This window comes from Staurois parvus, unplaced genomic scaffold (assembly GCF_062004578.1).
Source record: "Staurois parvus isolate SC_StPar_1 unplaced genomic scaffold, SC_StPar_1.0 ptg000004l, whole genome shotgun sequence".
NCBI lineage: Eukaryota > Metazoa > Chordata > Amphibia > Anura > Ranidae > Staurois > Staurois parvus.
In genome coordinates, this window is record NW_028317800.1 from 4,712,122 (window position 1) to 4,726,995 (window position 14,874).

The window sequence follows — 14,874 nt, forward strand, 5'->3', positions numbered from 1 at the left end:
GATTCACCCTCTATATTTGTGTTGGCAACCATTGTCACCAAGACTGAAAGGTAAGAAAACCCCTATTTTATCCCTTGTCCCAGAATATGAATAAAATGGTAATATTTCAATGGGAACACTTTTTCTGGTTGTAGTTCCCTTTGATTAGATTTCCTCTCAGGACAGTAAACAAAAGCAGATCTTGCAAATAGAAGGTCCACTTTATTGCCAGCCTCCCCCAACACAAATGGCTTGTCCTAAAAAAAATAGTTACCTTGACCAGAGATTTTGATGTTTCCAGGAAGTGGAGGTGGTAACACTGCCTCTCAGTAGAGCTGGGAGTTTCAAACCCCTGTGACAGTGCAGTTCAGTCATTTCCAATGGTCCACTTGAAGGGAAATCTCAATGGATTACAGATGGCAAAAAATACACTGGTTTTAACAATTACATACTCTATCAAACCAAAAATGTTTTCACATACATTTCCATATAAATTCATACATATGGCATCTTGTCTACAGGAGCAAAGATAAAGATTGGATGGTTCTTTTCTCACCAGCTCCTTCATTGACTAAAATTCTGGGAAAAGATGACATTGCGGTTGATGTGCTAAAATTGGAGGGCGCAGAATCTGGTGCAGTTCTGCATAGAAACCAATCGGCTTCCAGTTTTTTGTCAAAGCTTAATTGAACAAGCTGAAGTTAGAAGCTGATTGGCTACCATGCACAGCTGCACCAGATTTTGCACTCTCCAATTTTAATAAATCAACCCCAAAAGTCTACTCTGTCATTTTCAGAGCCAATCATTGGGATTTATTGACTAAAACTGGAGCGTGCAAAATCTGGTGTAGCTGTGCATGGCAGCCAATCGGCTTCTAAGTTCAGTTTGTTTAATTAAGCTTTCATTGAAAAAAAAACTGAAAGCTAATTGGTTTCTATGCAGAGCTGCACCAGATTTCGCACTCTTTTAGTAAATAAACCCAATTGACTTGCATGTGAGTCAATAGTTCACATTTGCAGAAATCTGATGACACTTTCAGAGTCAGAGCAAGACAACTGACTGCTCATCCTCCTATCTGAAGACAGTTTTGATTGATTATTGAAGGCCAGTCATGATAAACTATTATTTTATTTTTGTTTTGATGTTATTGTACCATAATGCAATTTGATAGTTTTTGCTTGAGTGGTTGATATTTTGCTTGATTACATATGCAATGGTTACAAATGTATACAAAGAAATGCATTAAAATATAGGTGTCTGTTTATGAAACTGAGATCAGTGGCAATCCTGAGGATCTTTGCTGATCTCAGTACATGAGTGGTTTATGATACAGAGATGACCAGTGGAGAACATGTTCTCTGCTGATCATCTCTGCACACAGAGAATCTGTCATTGAAACAGAAACGGCTAATTTATGAAGGAGCGATGTCAGCCCTTCACTGGCGATCTATGTGAAAATTCTCCCTTCCAGATTCTCCAAGCCAGAGGTAACGAATCAGAGAGTGAATCCTGGGAGAACTGAGGAGGAAGATTATTGACTTCCTTCTTACTCAATCAGAGCTTAAACTGTGTTTGACTGATCTGTTACTGTAATCTCACTATATCTCGCGAGAAAACAGTAACAGGAGCCGTATTCTAGAGTTCAAAGCATTTGTAGATCGCTTCTCTCCTCATTAGGAGAAGCGATCTACACCTCTTCATAAACAGGCATTCAGGGGAGAGCTGTCTCCTCTGAGAATGTCAAACTGAGAAGCGGTCATTTACCGCTGCATGATAAACGGACACCATAGTGACCAATGAGAATTTTTTATACTGTCAAACCGAAGATCCACAACGGAATTGTCAGATGCACCTGTACTCCTAGTTTTCATGTTTAATATATAGAACTTTTGATATCAGTGTAATGTTTTTATAAGGGCACAAAAGATGTATGACTTACACTGAATATTAATAAAAGTAACACAGCAGACGTCTAAACCACCATGCCTGCTGCTTTTAAACATTGACAAAAGGAAAAGTGAAAAATGTTACATATGGGTTACATAAAGGGTATAGTAAATGTGTTTGATCTGCTCTTAATAGAATGTTTTTACTGGGAAGATCTCCTTTACAAGAAGTAGAACTCAGAAAAGTAATCAAGCAAGATGCCAGGTCCAGGCAATGAGTTTAAATACTCAGCAATAAGAACGTCTGTTTATTACATTCCATTGTGACATATTGGGGTTGATTTACCAAAGGCAATGGGATTTTCCCTTTGTTTCTGTATGTGGTGAAAACCCACCTTACAAAGAATGGCCAATCATATGCAAAGAAAAGAAAAAAAATAACAGGATTTTAGCTTGCATGTATTCGGATGATGGAAGTCAGCAGAGCAAATTGTGAAAAATGAATTTCCCTTGTAGAAGTATTTGCCTTTAGTTAATCAACCCCATTGTGTCTTAATGTAATCAATAAAAAAAAACCATAGGACACCTGTAACAACAGCAACTCACAACTGTCTGTTAATAGATAGGGTATTAGTAACAACACTCTTTTGCTCATATTTTATACTGCAGACAGTGGAAAAATAAACCGCCAAAATATAGCATCTTTTTGAATCTTCATTTCCTTAATAGGTCAATGTCTACTTTGTGCCCAATCTTAAAAAAAAGTTTTTACAGTGTTGCTCTTGTCTCTGAAGAGCATTTTAGCAGTATTACTATTTTTTATCAATACTAAATGTAATCACGGTCCGTATAACTAAATGCATACCTGACTTTTATTCTGTCATACCTTGGTGGATAGCACCTGACCTTAACTTATCAGTTTTAAGGTATGAAGCAACTTTGATGTTCCTCTAATTGTCAGTTATGTGAGCAATGCATTGGTTTTGTGATGTCTGCCTAAGAGCCTCTGAAACTTACATTCAGACCAATGGCTGTTAGTTATATGACCAGCTGGGTGATATCTGCCGACTCAGTAATAGTCAACAAGTAAGTGGCACTGCCTAAATAGTGGTTCTTCCTTCCAACAGAGACCAGTGCTGGCGTTTTGGTCATATGACAAACTTAGCAGGGCCCTAGTCATTTAAGGAAAGTATCTCACAGCATCATTTACTAACCGTTCCATATCTGCCATCCCTCTCTGCCAATCCCTCCACTGGCTTCCCATTGCCCAACGAATAAAATGCAAACCATTAACAATAACATATAAAGCCATTTATAACTCTGCCCCAAAATACATCACAAATCTTGTCTCCAAATATCACCCAAACAGTACTCTCCACTCCTCACAAAACCTCCTACTCTCAAGCTTCCTTGTCTCCTCCTCCCATGCTCATCTCCAGGACTTCTCCAGAGCCTCCACCATCCTCTGGAACTCTGTGCTCCAATTTATCAGACTATTGCCTACTTTGCTCACTTTTAGGTGATCTCTGAAAATCTATCTCTTCAGGGAAGCCTATCCTGCCTCCAGCTAATAATGGAATCTTCTCTTCCTCCTACCAGTCCATCCCCCACAGTTATTACCTTTTGTACCACTAGCTCCTCCCTCTTAGATTATAGGCTCCAAGGAGCAGGGCCCTCCTAACCCTCTTGTATTGAACTTTATTGTTGCTGGATTGTCTCCCGTTATATTGTAAAGTGCTGAGCAAACTGTTGGCGCTATATAAATCCTGTATAATAACAATAATAATAATAATAATAATAATTTAGGTCTAGCAACATGATTTATACATTAAAGCCAAGTTATATTTAGTTTTATTTTAAGAATAATTTCTAAAGAAACAGAAATGTTCCATCCAGTGAAATACAGTAACAAAGTGTAGGGATCTGCTGCCCTCTTCTGTTTGCTGCTAATATCACTGTGTTATGTATAATTATGTATTAGCACTTTTTATCCCTGTTAGGTCGGCTTGAAAACCCCAGAAGGATAAATAGTCAATGAGTTTGTTAGCTCTTACGTGGAAGCACTGACTAGGCTAGATACTGAGCCCTGGGGATCACAAAAGAACTGTCAAAATTTCTGCGTAACAAGGTAATGGAACTTTATAAAGATGGAAAAGGACATAAAAAGATGTCCAAAGCCTTGAATATGCCAATCAGTACTGTTAAATCACCTATTAAGAAGTTGAAAGTTCAGGGATCTCTTGATACCAAGTCAAGGTCAGGTAGACCAAGAAAGATTGCAGCCACAACTGACAGAAGAATTGTCTGGGATTCAAAGAAAAACCCACAGGCAACCTCAAAAGAAAAACAGGCTGTTCTGGAAAAAGATGGTGTGGTTGTTTTAAGGAGAACAATACGGTGATACTTGAACAAAAATGAGCTGTTTGGTCGAGGTGCCAGAAAGAAGCTTTTACTGCACCAATGCCACAAAAAAGCCCAGTTACAATATGCCTGAAAACACCTTGACATGCCTAACCAGACCTTCTTGTGTCATTGATGCAGTAAAGGCTTCTTTCTGGCCTCACCTCTCACCTCGACCATGCAGCTCATTTTTGTTCAAGTGTCATCATATTGTGCTCCTTCAAAACAACCACACTGTCTTTTTCCAGAGCAGCCTGTATTTCTCTTGTGGTTACCTATGGGTTTACCTTTGTATCCCAAACAATTCTTCTGGCAGTTGTGGCTGCAATCTTTCTTGGTCCAACTGACCTTGGCTTGGTATCAAGAGATCCCCAAACTTTCCACTTCTTAATAGGTGATTTAACAGTACTGATTGGCATATTCAAGGCTTTGGACATCTTTTTATGTCCTTTTCCATCTTTATAAAGTTCCATTACCTTGTTATGCAGGACTTTTGACAGTTCTTTTCTGATCCCCACGGCTCAGTATCTAGCCTAGTCAGTGTTTCCAAGTAAGAGCTAACAAACTCATTGACTATTTATACACTGACACTAATTGCAATTTAAAAAGCCACAGATGTTGGATATTAACCTCTAATTGGCATTTTAACCCGTGTGTGTCACCTTGTGTGTCTGTACCAAGGCCAAACATTCCAGGGTATGTAAACTTTTGATCAGGGACATTTGGGTGATTTCTGTTATCATTATGATTTAAAAAGGAGCCAAACAACTATTTGATAATAAATGGCTTCATATGATCATCATCCTTCAATAAGAGAGCATTTTTTGGCATGATCAGTCATATTTTCAATATCATTGCCAAAATTTCACAATTTTTGCCAGGGTATGCAAACTTTTGAGCACAACTGTATTTAGGTTGAATATGATCAACGAGAACTTTATGGAAACCTACTGTATGTTTTATTCACGGGAATTTCTTAGGACATATCGTGGGGAAATAGCTAAGTATTTGTCCTGATCTTTTCATATCTAAACTGTCAGATAGTAGCAGTGAATCGACCTTCAGCGTGACCTTTGGTTATCCTGTCACATGTTAGTTTATCTGTAAAATGCTACATTATTGTTTACTACATGATTAAAACATCTGCTGGACTGTCCATCTCTGGAAATCCTCCCATATCACCAGACTGATGGACATAACCCTGCAAGATAACCAAAGTGTAAATAATAATGTCCATTACACCTTATTAAACTAAAAAGGAGACATAACAAGAAATAATAGTAATTATGTGAAAATAGTCATATTAACAACAACAATAATTATAATAACAATAGCAACAACCATGTCGGGGTAAATAATACAGTTTCACAGGAACCTTTTAAAATAAATTCCTACAGCTGACTAGCAAAATCTACATAACAAAGAAAAGATACATTGGGAATGATAACCTGGCAAGTTTACAATTTACATAAAAATGAACAAAATAAAGGTCACCGTTTTACAGAACATGCGTAATTCCAAAATATTATACTTGGAAATGTATTCCAATTATCATATTTAAACAAAGGGTACCCATATCAAAGTGGAGAGGTCATTTATTAATCATAGTTACAGTATTTGGCTGTATTTGTAAGAGAGACTGCCCATGATTTTTGGACAGTGATGTTGTGATTTATTAGCTGCAAAGAGCACTGATGAAGCACAAGTATTAACCCATAGAATCCCATTAGACTGTATTAAGCTGTTGAATGATTGCTCCTACTACTACTGTATTACTAAAGAAACTACTGTATTACTAAAGTCATTTTAAACTTCCAATCAAAGGGGAATTAAAAAAAAAGACATTACTGTACATCTCAATCTGTTTGTGAGCACAAGTTTACCAGGCTAGGTAAATCTTTAGTAAATCCACCCGTACAACCCTCATATGTGTCTAGTAAGGAAACATATTACATTTTAGAATATAAGTAAGTTAATCCTCCAAATACCTTAAACAAAGCTCATCCATTGACACACGACCAGATTTGTTAACCCTTTCATGACCAGATGTCATTGATTCCTAGAAGCACAGGCCAAATTTATTAGTGTCAGCATGTATCGATGTGGGCACTACAGTGGCTAACTGGTTAGCACTTCCACCTGGCAATACTAGGGTCATTGGTCCAAATCCCAACCACGGAACCACCTGCCTGGAGTTTGCATGTTCTCCCTGTGCCTTCGTGGGTTTCCTCCAGGTACTCCAAAGACATGCTGGTAGGTTAATTGGATCCTGTCTACATTGGCCCTAGTATGTGTATGTATGAATATAAGTTAGAGACCTTAGATTGTGCACCCCTTGAGGGTTATAGACTGATGTGAATGTACAATATATATGTAACGCGCTGCGTAAATTAGTGGTGCTATATAAGTACCTGAAATAAAATATTTAACTGGACAATAACTCTATCACTAATTAGCATACCAAAATAGTTTTTCCTTAATATTTTTTAAGGGTTCGTATGTTTTCGTTGCTTCTCTGTTTTAATGAAGTGTGACAAGTGAGCATGAGCAAAAATGAAAAAAATAGTTTTTTCTATTTTTAGGGTAATTTATAATTTTTTTAATTAGTGCATAATTACATTATAAAACCTATGAAACTGCACATGTCACTGCAGCCTGAAGGTAGCAGTGTTTATCTGCAGGTTGGAAGCTTTTATTTTTTAAGTGAAACCTTCAGCCTGTATGTGATCTCTGTTGTGTGGGTGACATCAGAACTGGATTAATGATTAATAGAAAAATGAGAGTTTTTCCCCGTCTATCATTCACTTATTTATTTATTATTGAATACAGGTACTTATATAGCGCCATCAATTTATGCAGTGCTTTCCATATATATTTTACATTCACATCAGTCCCTAACCTTACAATCTAAGGTTAAAGGATGACTGTTTTTTATAGCAAAGTGAACTTCTCCTTTTTGCCCTTTTTCCCTGAACTAACCGATCCCAAACTTCTCCTCCACGTATTTATGATTACTGAGATCCAATTGCCACGGCCTCTATTGTTTATTTACAGCCCGCACAGCAAATCCTCATTCATGGTTGAGCAGGTGCATTACAGCACCATAGGCTTGTATAGGGTTCATCTACCTTTGTCATTCTGGATGAAAAAAAAAATATTGTTTTTAGTTACCATTTATCAAAAAAGTAATTTTCCTCAACATTACTAGATAAAAGGTCTCAGGCAGTGGCTTGGTTATTACTCATGCCCAATTTTTAAATAAACTGTTTTTTTTTACGTAATAAAGTTGTGGGGTTTTGCTTGCAAAAGAAAAAAAAAAGCTGAAGAAGGTTTATACATTTTCAAACTTTTATTTTAATTTCAGCACTTATTGATTCTGTTTTGGTGACAATAATTTATAAAAATGGTGCTAACAAATACCCTCTAAAAAACGTTGGACATAAGAAATAGTGTATTTGAAGGGTAGTTTTATTAATGTATTAAATACAAAAGAAAACTCTCTGGCAACTCAGATCATTCTGCAACCTGAATCTCTCTGAATGGCAGCATCTCTGGGACCAGCCTTGATTACTGTCCAGTGCTGATATTGGTAGAAGCAAGGATGCCTGGGGGTAGTTAAAGTGTTACTAAACCCAGGACCCTGCATTCACTATATCTGGTCTCCCACAGTACACAGAACATGGAAGTGCAATTATTATAGTGAATATAAACTGCTAAATACCTTTTCTCATCAGCAGTTAGAGCAGTGACTTCTATCAGTGTCCAGCTAAGCACTGGTTAAAGCTTGTAGTTTTCATTTTGCTCTAGGAGGATGCAGAACCCCTAACCTCTATCTGGACCACACTGATTGGCCCTGTGCTGATCACATGCACTCTCCCATGACAAAAAAACCTCTCTAGCAATACACACGAAACTGAGCATGTACAGAGTGTCTCCACATGATATGTCTTATCAGGAGGTAAAAGGGGGGCACTGAAAGAAGGGGAGGATCAGAGAAGCCAGGATCAAACAGCATTTTACTCAATGCAGATGATTAACCTCTTGGGTTCCACAGTGAGTATAACAAGCATACTTATACAGACTGATTTTACTGTTGTGGGTTTAACCTCCTTGGCGGTATTCCCGAGTGTAGCTCGGGGTAAAGTCTCAGCACCACAAGCGGTAACCCCAAGCTACACTCAGGAATACCCTGCAGCGCTGCTCCGTCTTCCGGGTTCCATTTCCTGCGACGTCAGGATGTACAGGGATGGAAACTGGTGGGAAATTTGAAAATTGTAGAAGTGAGATTCACTAAATTCACTAAAATCTCATAGTAAAACATTACTGTATCAAACCATTTCACATACATTTTGTCCCTAGTGCTTTGTCCTGTGCTCTGCCTGCATTTTTACCATTCTTTCTGCCTTGAAACTGAGAAAAGTCTATGGCGTCCAAAAAAGCGTCCCCTTATGGTAAAAGCGGTTTTAGACCAGCTAGAGAACAGCGATAGTAAATTAGAACTACTTGCGGAATTGAGTGATAATGGTTTGTGGGGAAATTCGTCATCAGACACTGGAAACGATTTTGCGACTTTGCTCAGTGATGTGTGAACTTGGCGCTCTATTTCAAATTTCAGTGTTTTAGGTTTGATTATATTATTGAATTAAATTTATTATTATTATATTATTATTTTTTATGATTATTTATTAAATTATAAGTTATGATTTCGTGTTTCAAATTTTAACATACCCGGGATGTTTACTAGACTCTTGTTCGGACAGATTTCAGTGAGTTATTCCTAAAAATTACAGGCCTACAATAAAAAAAAAAAACATATTTCCGTGCAAAAAAAGTACCGCTTTGAGCACAGAAATACTGACATAATCAGACCGCTAGGGAGGCTACAGCTGAACTCCAAAGAAACAGCTAAATGTACAGATGAAATACAATATGAGAGGTGTTTTACCTGAAAAGGAATTTGTATAGCTGAGATTTACGCAACTCTGCTCTACAACACAGCCCTGTCTAGCAGTGGATGAAACCAGATGCAACACTTTCACTTTCACTTGTAGGCCCTTATTATTATTATTATACAGTATTTATAAAGCGCCGATAGTTCACTCAGCGCTGTACATTACAAAGGGGGACAGAACATGTGACAGAACAATACCAATACAATGCAAAACATGAGGGGATCGAGGGCCCTGCTCTTTCGAGCTTACAATCTAGAAAGCCCTTTGTCACTCACATCTTTTGACTGGACAGTGAAATGAGAAGCAGCACATCGATGAGCTCCAGTGTTATTTTAATGTCAAATTTCAATTTAGTTTTAGTCATAGGCTTTTGTCTAAAATGCCATTTTAGTTTTAGTCGTATTTTACTCATCTGAATTATTTAAGTTTTAGTTGTATTTTAGTCAACTAAAATCTCCAGTATCATACACAAAAAAAATACAAACAAAAGTGCAACTTCAAAATAAAAAAAACAAACTCTAATGTAAACTCTAATGGCTGTAATGCCATCGCACATATTAGCTGAATATAAAAACTTTAAAGTGTTACTAAACCCAGGACCCTGCATTCACTCTATCTGGTCTCCCACAGTACACACAACACAGACATGAATGATTTTAGTAAATATAAACTGCTAAATACCTTTTCTTATCATCAGTTAGAGCAGTCTTGTGACTTCTATCAGTGTCCAGCTGAGCACTGGTTAAAGCTTGTAGGAGTAGTTTTTTCATTTTGCTCTAGCAGGATGCAGAATCCCTGACCTCTGTCTGGACAGTGCTGATTGGCCCTGTGCTGATCACATGCACCCTCCTAAGAAAAAAAAAAAAACCTCTCTGGCAATACACACCAAACTAAGCATGTGCATGTGACCATGGGTTCAGTCTTTATCAGGTGGTCATTTGAACAAGAGGAGGGGCAGAGAAGTCAGGATCAAACATCCTTTTTACACAATGCAGAGGATTAACCCTTTAGGTTCTGCAGTGAGTATAACAAGCATGCTTTACTGCATATACAGACTGATTTTACTGTTGTGGGTTTAGTAATACTTTAACAGTTCTTGGTTAATATTGAAAACTAGTATCAAGTAACATCTTTATAAATAAAACCAAGTTTCATAAACAAACAAGACTATTGCTCTTTGACCACTGTTAATTTTGATGTCAAATTTCGATTTAGTTTTAGTCCTAGTCTTGATTAAAATGCCATTTTAGTTTGAGTTGTATTTTAGTCATCTGAATTGAAACTGAATTTTATTTCAGTGACATGCAGGTGACAAAATTATGATGAAAATATTTTCATTGATGAAATGAACACTGATGAGCTCATCTCTCTGTCATTCTGCTCTCTCCACCTATCAGCATGGTCCTTGCACTGCAACACACGTGATTGGTTCCTTGTGCTTCTTATGCCTCCTCCGCTCTGTACAGACTGTGCAATAGGCTGCAAGAGGCTGATATCAAGTCAAATTCAGATACTTATACTGTTTGCAATTCAAAAAATATAGATTTAATAATGTGTTACTGAATACAGAGCTGTATTAATGTGTGCCCCTTCTATCTGCCTGAAGTTAGCTTTGAGCAGGTCAGTTAAAATGCATAACTTAATGATGAGAAAAGCTGCTTATCTGTGCATGTCCTTTTTGCACATTTTGGCATAATGGCTCATTTAAATGGATACAATAGTTAGAATATTGTGAAAGGAACCTGTCATGGGGTAAATATATGAGCTAACATTGCTGACTTCCTTAAACAAAATGCAAGTGTTCTTATAATCATGTTGATCCTATGTATCAATGCACTACAATAATCACTGTCCTAGAACAAGCATGCAGCAAGTGAAGTGCAAGGTCTGATAGGCAGACTGGGTCAGAGTCAGAGATGCTGAAAGAAAAGAAGATAGAGGATTGGCATGAACACCACGCAAGTGATTTTCAGAAGGTAGGCAGCAGTGACAGCCCATTTGGTTCTTATCATTTTATAATGACATGTTATTGCAACTATTCGCTGCACTCATTTTGTCAGCAATATAGGTGTCCTTTTATGAAACTGAGATCAGTGGTGATCCTGAGGATTGTTGCTGATCTCCGATCATTAGTGGTTTAGGAAACAGAGATGATCAGTGAAGTACATGTTCTCCGCTGATCATCTCAGCACACAGATGGCCAGTGTATGAAGGAGCGATGTCAGCCCTTCACTGGCGATCTGTGTTCTCTCTCCAGATTCTCCAGCTTAGAGGTGGAGAATCGGAGAAACCACAAACGAAGCAGCGATAATTTACCGCAGCTTAGTAAACGGTGTTTGATTGATCTCTTACTGTAATCTCGCAAGATTACAGTAACATGAGCCGTTTTCTAGCGTTCTAAGAGTTTGTAGATCGCTTCTCTCCTCATTAGGAGGAGCGATCTACACCGCTTCATAAAAAGGCATTCAGAGCAGAACTGATCCTCTGAGAATGGCAGAGAACCAGCTGCGGACTAACCATTTGGAAACTCGGGCACTGCCTGAGGGCCCGGGGTCAGTAGGGGGCCCCATGAGATGCCCCTGGTACCTTTTGCATAGGATTTTTAAGTTAGGGCAAGGACACAGGGGCCCCATGGTCCCCTATTGCCCGGGGGCCCCATGAGTTGTCAGTCCGCCCCTGCAGAGAACTGAGCAGCGGTCATTTACCGTTTCTTGATAAAAGGACACCTATATAATACTGTTGCGGTATTCACCATACGTTTTGTAGCTTTCCACTGACTCTTGTCCTGCATTTTTTTTACACAGTCAGTAAGCCACATGATTTTATAGGAAGCCTACTGATGTCTTGCACATTCTGTAAATATACTTAATGTAAAGGATCAGGTTGATAAGACAAGGTAAATTTATAGTGCATCACAGTACGTTTCTCTCTTTCATGTCAAGCAGGTCTCATGATTCCATAAACTATTGACAAATGTAGGCGTAATAAATCCTTACCAAAGATATATGAGACACGAGCCACAAAGTAATGTACGATTGATGACTTCTTCTTCCTACTGAACTTGTAACCTCCTTCCCCTGTAGATATATGACCAAGAAGGGATATTACAGCATTTCATTGATGGAGGAGAACCCAGTAAGTCAAGCTGGATGAGGTACGTCCGATGTGCCAGGCACTGTGGGGAGCAGAATCTCACTGTTGTACAATACAGGTAATGTTTTTTTAATTCCTGGAAATACTTTATACATTTATTACACAAACTACATGGGAAACACTGAGTTTTGGTGGCTTTTGCTTAATAACTGGCATAATGTATGTGTGTATATATATATATATATATATATATATATATATATATATATATATATATACACACACACACACTATATTGCCAAAAGTATTGGGATGCCTGCCTTTACGCGCACATGTACTTTAATGGCATCCCAGTTTTAGCCCGTTGGGTTCAATATTGAGTTGGCCCACCCTCTGCAGCTTCAACTCTTCTGGGAAGGCTGTTCACAAGGTTTAGGAGTGTGTCTATGGGAATGTTTGACCATTCTTCCCGAAGCGCACTTGTGAGGTCAGACACTGATGTCGGACAAGAATGCCTGGCTCGCATTCTCCGCTTTAATTTATCCCAAAGGTGTTCTATTGGATTAAGGTCAGGACTCTGTCCAGGCCAGTCAAGTTCCTCCACCCCAAACTCGCTCATCCATATCTTTATGGACCTTGCCTTGTGCACTGGTGAGCAGTCATGTTGGAACAGGAAGGGGCCATCCCCAAACTGTTTCCACAAAGTTGGGAGGATGAAATTATTTAGGTATTTATTTCAGGTACTTATATAGCACCGTCAATTTACACAGCGCTTTACATATATATATATATATATATATATATATATATTACATTCACATCAGTCTCTAACCCTCAAGGGGTGTACAATCTAAGGTCAAAATGTCTTGGTATGCTGATGCCTTAAGAGTTCCCTTCACTGGAACTAAGGGGCCAAGCCCAACCCTTGAAAAACAACCCCACACCATAATCCCCCCTCCACCAGACTTTGCACTTGGCACAATGCAGTCAGGCAAATATTATTATTCTGGCAACTGCCAAACCCAGATACATCCATCAGATTGCCAGACAGAGAAGGATTATTCATCATTCCAGAGAACACGTCTCCACAGCTCTAGAGTCCAGTGGTGGCGTGCTTTACACCACTGCATCCGACGCTTTGCATTGTACTTGGTGATGTAAGGGTTCAATACAGCTGCTCGGCCATGGAAACCCATTCCATGAAGCTCTCTACGCACATGTCTTGGTATGCTGACGCCTTAAAAGTTCCCTTCACTGGAGCTAAGGGGCCAGGCCCAACCGCTGAAAAACAACCCCACACCATAATCCCCCCTCCACCAGACTTTGCACTTGGCACAATGCAGTCAGGCAAATACCATTCGCCTGGCAACTGCCAAACCCAGATACATCCATCAGATTGCCAGAGAGAGAAGTGTGATTCATCATCCCAGAGAACACGTCTCCACTGCTGTAGAGTCAAGTGGCGGCATGCTTTACACCACTGCATGCTTTGCAATGCACTTGGTGACGTAAGGCTTGAATGCAGCTGCTCGGCCATGGAAACCCATTCCATGAAGCTCTCTAAGCACTGTTGTTGTGCTAATCTGAAGGCCACACGAAGTTTGGAGGTCTTTATCTATTGATTCTGCTGACAGTTGGTGACTTCTGTGTACTGTGCACTTCAGCATGCACTGACACCGCTCTGTCATTTTACGTGGCCTACCACTCCATGGCTGAGTTGCTGTTGTTCCCAGTTGCTTCCACTTTGTTATAATACCACTAACAGTTGACTGTGGAATATTTAGTAGCAAGGAAATTTCCTGGATGGACTTATTGCACAGGTGGTAACCTATCATGGGACCATGCTTGGAGTCACTGAGCTCCTGAGAGCAACCCATTCTTTCACAAATGTTTGTAGAAGCAGTCTGCATGCCTAGGATCTTGATTTTATACACTTGTGGCCATGTAGGTGAATGGAACACCTGAATCCAGTAATATGAAGGGGTGTCCCAATACTTTTGTCAATATAATGTATATATATCTTTTTTTTGTTACGACAATCTACAGCACCTTGTACCTGATGAAGAATCATAATGAGATTTGAAAGTAACTGTTGTGATTTAACAGACAAGCTTTTGCTCTAATAAATCCTACAAGGTGCTACAAAATTGTATACAGTTCCTATATAACTCATAGCAGTTGGGTTAGCTCTGCTTTGTTTGCACCAAATGTAAGACGGGTCAAGTGCTTCCTATATCTGGTACAATTGCATATAAATCATGTTATACTTCCCGTTTTGTTATTTTTCAGGGAAACTGTAGCTATTTTTGGCAAATTTAATTTGTTGTTATTTCATTGATATTACTGATAATTTATACCATTTGTATTATTTGTATAAATGTTTTAGTGAAACGAACATTTAATATAGGGTGCCTTTGTGCTTCAGAGTGTACAATATGTGCAAGGCTGCTTAATAAGAAAGTCCAGCACTAGCTCTGTACTTGCTGACTGAGGAAAGATTTTTTTCTTCCCAAATGCATATGTAATCTGAGATTGTTCTTGTGGTACAATTGAGAACAACACTG

At 38.7% G+C, this 14,874-nt stretch overlaps 1 protein-coding gene across 1 annotated transcript in view; it reads left to right on the top strand.

Moving 5' to 3' along the window:
* The window catches only part of PRDM6 (PR/SET domain 6), a 188,158-nt gene that overhangs the window by 114,339 nt on the left and 58,945 nt on the right, over nucleotides 1-14,874 (top strand). The window contains exon 4 of the mRNA XM_089674915.1: nucleotides 12,301-12,428. Coding sequence (XP_089531041.1) covers nucleotides 12,301-12,428 — 128 coding nt within the window. The remainder of the gene's footprint in view (nucleotides 1-12,300; nucleotides 12,429-14,874) is intronic.